Source organism: Phoenix dactylifera, unplaced genomic scaffold (genome assembly GCF_009389715.1).
Source record: "Phoenix dactylifera cultivar Barhee BC4 unplaced genomic scaffold, palm_55x_up_171113_PBpolish2nd_filt_p 000240F, whole genome shotgun sequence".
NCBI lineage: Eukaryota > Viridiplantae > Streptophyta > Magnoliopsida > Arecales > Arecaceae > Phoenix > Phoenix dactylifera.
The window spans coordinates 765756-769477 of NW_024067737.1; the positions used below are offsets into that span (position 1 = coordinate 765756).

Below are 3722 nucleotides of genomic sequence, written 5' to 3' on the forward strand. Positions count from 1 at the left end.
TATTATAACACCTTTCGACTAGCTTTTTTGGATAAGATCCTTGATTGAGTTTAAATAGAGGGTGTATGTGAGGATCCATGCGGGCATGTATTTAATCCAACATTAGTTATGCATTGAGTAGATCTTAGATACTTATATAAGATCTGACTAGCTTTTTTGGATAAGGTTCTAAGCTGTTATAGCTAGGAAGCAATAGTACAAGGTCCCTAGTGTCAATGCGCTCAAGAGTAGCAAACTCTTTAGGCCATTGTGTGCCACTCAAGACACTACAAGAAAATGGAGTTTTACCGACCCATTTTTGCCGACACTTTTTACAAGCGTCGGTGATTTTCGGTCTAGCCCCAACATATGCTGACGCTAATTAGCGTCGTGGTAGATTGTGGTCCAAGAAGCGGGCCGTTCCTCTCCTCCTTCCTCCTCTCCGGTGATGAACCGTACATATTAATATTGTGTGGGTGCGGGTTGTCGTCGGCAGCGAGAGAACTTCCCTCTCTCCGAAGAAGAGCGCTTCGGGAATGCAGGAAACGGCGCCAGCCAGGATTCTTCCTTGGCTGGAAAGCGAGAAAAAGGACAAGGAGACGCCATGGCCCCTCTCTCGTCTCTTACAATGCCGATGCTTCCATCCCTTCCCTCCTTTAAATCTCCCCGCCTTCGAGTTCGGAGATGCTCCAAGAACCCTAGTTCTCGGCTTCTTTTCGGGTTTCTTGTCTTCTCCAGGTTCTTGCCGATTCCCTGGCTGAAAGATCGGACTAGTGCATTCGCCGGAGGCGCGGAAACCCTGGGGATCGAGGGATTTCTTGGAGAAAATGATTTGATTTCGAGACATTTTGTGGTTGTTGAGGTATATGATTCTTTCATGAAACCTAGCTTGTGTTTCTATGTAGAGATCTTTCGGCAAACAGTGCTTCTTGTTAATATCTCTTAGGCTTCTTGGATATGCTCTAGAAATATTAGCTCTCTGGACCCCTAATATCTTGAACATCTGTTGTGTCTGATGGTAGATTTGCTGGAGCTGAGTTCTTGCTGCGGAAACCCTCGGAATTGAGATGTTTTGTGGAGGAAACGCTGTAGTTATTGAGATACGACAAACCCTTGTTTGAGGTTATTGCTTGGTTGTCTTTGTGAAATTGCAGTCGTTGGTATGTGCTGCTTGTGAGGCCGCAATCAGAGCGGAAAAGATATGCATTTTATTCTAGGAAAAGAATGAATACTTCAGTCCATACAAGATGAAATGAAAAATCTACATAAATAGAGAGGTGCAGAGAAAGGAGGAAAAGAGGAGGAGAAATGGTAGGGATCGTAGCACACTTCCAAGGCTATATGACGAGACCCCAACCCTCTCTTCTGGTACCACTTCTTTCCCTTTTGCTCTCCTTCCTGCATAAAAACAAAAAGCTTTCCTCTGTTCTCTATTCCTCCGTTGATTTCTCTGCTTCTCTTTTGTGTTTTCTGTTATGTTTTTCTCTTTTATTTGCTTTCCCTTCTCACTTCTTTGAGCTTTGATGAAGCTGGTAGCTTGTGTAGATGGGGCATCCATGTGAGGATGGTTTAGTAAGAGATCCCTTTTGGGGTTGTTGACTTCTATTTTCTTGTCATTTGATGTTTTTCCCAGTGGATTTGTAGTGATAGAAATGGGTTCGCCCGTATGCATGAGATATTGGAATTTTTAATTTTTTTTTAATAGACTTGGATTATGGCGATTTCAAATGATACTAGGACTCGTGTATGTTCATCTGGAAGTGATAAATATGAGACTGTCAAATAAATTTCTCCATATTTAATAGAATATAAAGGGTACTCAAACAGGAAAGTCTTTGCCTTGGGCTTTTCTTAATCAGGGGACCAAAAATTTGAATGGAGTCTAGAATTATGATGATGTGGGACCGTCGAGGTTAGGATTTACTTGGAATCATTTTTCTTGCTTGGAATTTAGGTGTGTCCTTCACATTAGAGGGAAAAAATTAATCTAGGTGGTTGTGTTGCTTTTCTGCCACAGGTTTGCTGCAGAGATATTTCATGACTTGCACGAAGAAGTGATGGCCACGGCTGCTAGAGGGCATGGACTGATGCTTCGTGTCCAGCAGCTAGAGGCAGAATTTCCATCAATCGAGAAGACCTTCTTCACTCAGACAAATAATTCAAGTTTCCCTTGCAATGATGGTTAGCGTGCATTTGTAAATTCTTCAATAATGCTAATTTGTTGTTGTATTTTTAAGGTCACAAACAAAGTTTAAAAAAACATAGGTCTGTTCGCAGTTTGGTTAAGCTGATGCAGGTTCACTTAAGTAGTTTTAGGAATTAACCACTCTAATTATTGAAAAAGGAGCTTAGTTAAAAACTTTTATTACGTATTAGGTTGAATTGTTGTTTTGTATCTTTTCTCTTAATTGATTATCCTGAAACATTAAAGAAGAAGCAATATTGTGACATCAGAACTGGTAAGAATGTTAATCCCTTGGAAGCATCCAAGTTCCAACATTTTAGTTCATATATATTCTTATGATTGTTGTTAATGTGACCATGCTGTAGGCATTGACTGGCATGCTAATATTCAAATGGATCAGAATCTAATCACGCAAGGAGATATGCCTCGTTTTATCGTGGATTCTTATGAAGAGTGTCGTGGTCCACCTCATTTATTTACACTGGACAAGTATGATGGTGACACCGGGACCTCATCTGCGATATTTAAAAGTTGTCTTTGATGACCCGTCCTTGGTCCTTCAGGTTTGATGTTGCTGGCGCCGGTGCATGTTTAAAAAGATATTCTGATCCCTCTTTCTTTAAGGTGGTGTTAGCCTCCTCTGGAATGCTGGAAACAGAGCTCCCAAGAGAAAAGAAAGCTCGTAAGACCAAGGTAATATATTAAAAAGTAGATAATGACAATATGACACATTTGCCATGTTAGGATTGTGATACGGCTTGTCTGGAGTTTCTTGAGAGTTCTCTTGAAGAGAAACAAGTAAATAAATTAATTTATATATATGGTTTTTTCTTTTTTTTTAGATTCCTGAGACTTCAAAAGCTCATAGAGATGATGATGATGGAGCTGAATCCCGTCCTTGATACCTTCTAGACTTGTATATGTTTCTTATTTTGCAAAGTACATTGTAATTCTAAGATATGACAATTTAAATATTTTGAATGATTTGAATGTTTGTCTCAATATAAATGTAATACAGGTTCATATTGTTATAATGTATTTTTATAATTTACATTCGTATTTTTATTTTTTTAAAAAATAGCAATCCCGACGCTTTAAATCATTGGTAAATAAAAGTTGTGGCACGCCTATGCCCCTACGCCGACGCTTTAAAAACTTTTGCCACTCCGGTATCGCCGACGCTTTTGCGACGCTATAAACGTCGGTAAAGATTATAAAAAGCGTCAGGAAAGATGAATTTTCTTGTAGTGAGAGTATCAATAGCCGTGTTGAAAGCTCTAGGCTCCTTATATATGTTAATGGCAAATTCAAAGTCTGAAATCTAGTAAAAAACACCTAGGAGCCAGGAGGGAGACATAGAGAAGAGCTTAGTTGCAGCTCAAGAAAGATGCTAGGGATAACGATGCTCAGGAGGGAGAGCGACCACTAGGTGAATATTGCAAGCTAATAACTTGTTAGGAGTACCATAAACAAGTAGGAGTGGTATCTGATGCCAAGGCCCGGGTTGCTAAAGGAGAAGGTTAGTTCAGAGGCTCAGGGAAGCATGGAACATGGGAGC

The 3722-nt window shown here is 40.0% G+C and overlaps 1 protein-coding gene across 2 annotated transcripts; it reads left to right on the plus strand.

Annotated features, from left to right (window-relative positions):
* Positions 1 to 398: 398 nt before the first annotated feature.
* LOC103696413 (SCAR-like protein 1) lies at positions 399 to 3177 on the plus strand. 2 transcript variants are annotated; one of them, XM_026800882.2, is made up of 6 exons: positions 399 to 841; positions 1002 to 1347; positions 1997 to 2160; positions 2530 to 2653; positions 2728 to 2857; positions 3007 to 3177. In XM_026800882.2, exons 3-6 carry the CDS (start codon positions 2037 to 2039, stop codon positions 3064 to 3066), a joined length of 438 nt encoding a protein of 145 aa, XP_026656683.1. In that variant the 5' UTR covers positions 399 to 841; positions 1002 to 1347; positions 1997 to 2036; the 3' UTR covers positions 3067 to 3177. The 2 variants fall into 2 exon arrangements, with proteins under 2 accessions (XP_026656683.1, XP_008776248.1); XM_008778026.3 differs by having other exon boundaries at positions 2728 to 2846.
* Positions 3178 to 3722: the final 545 nt, after the last annotated feature.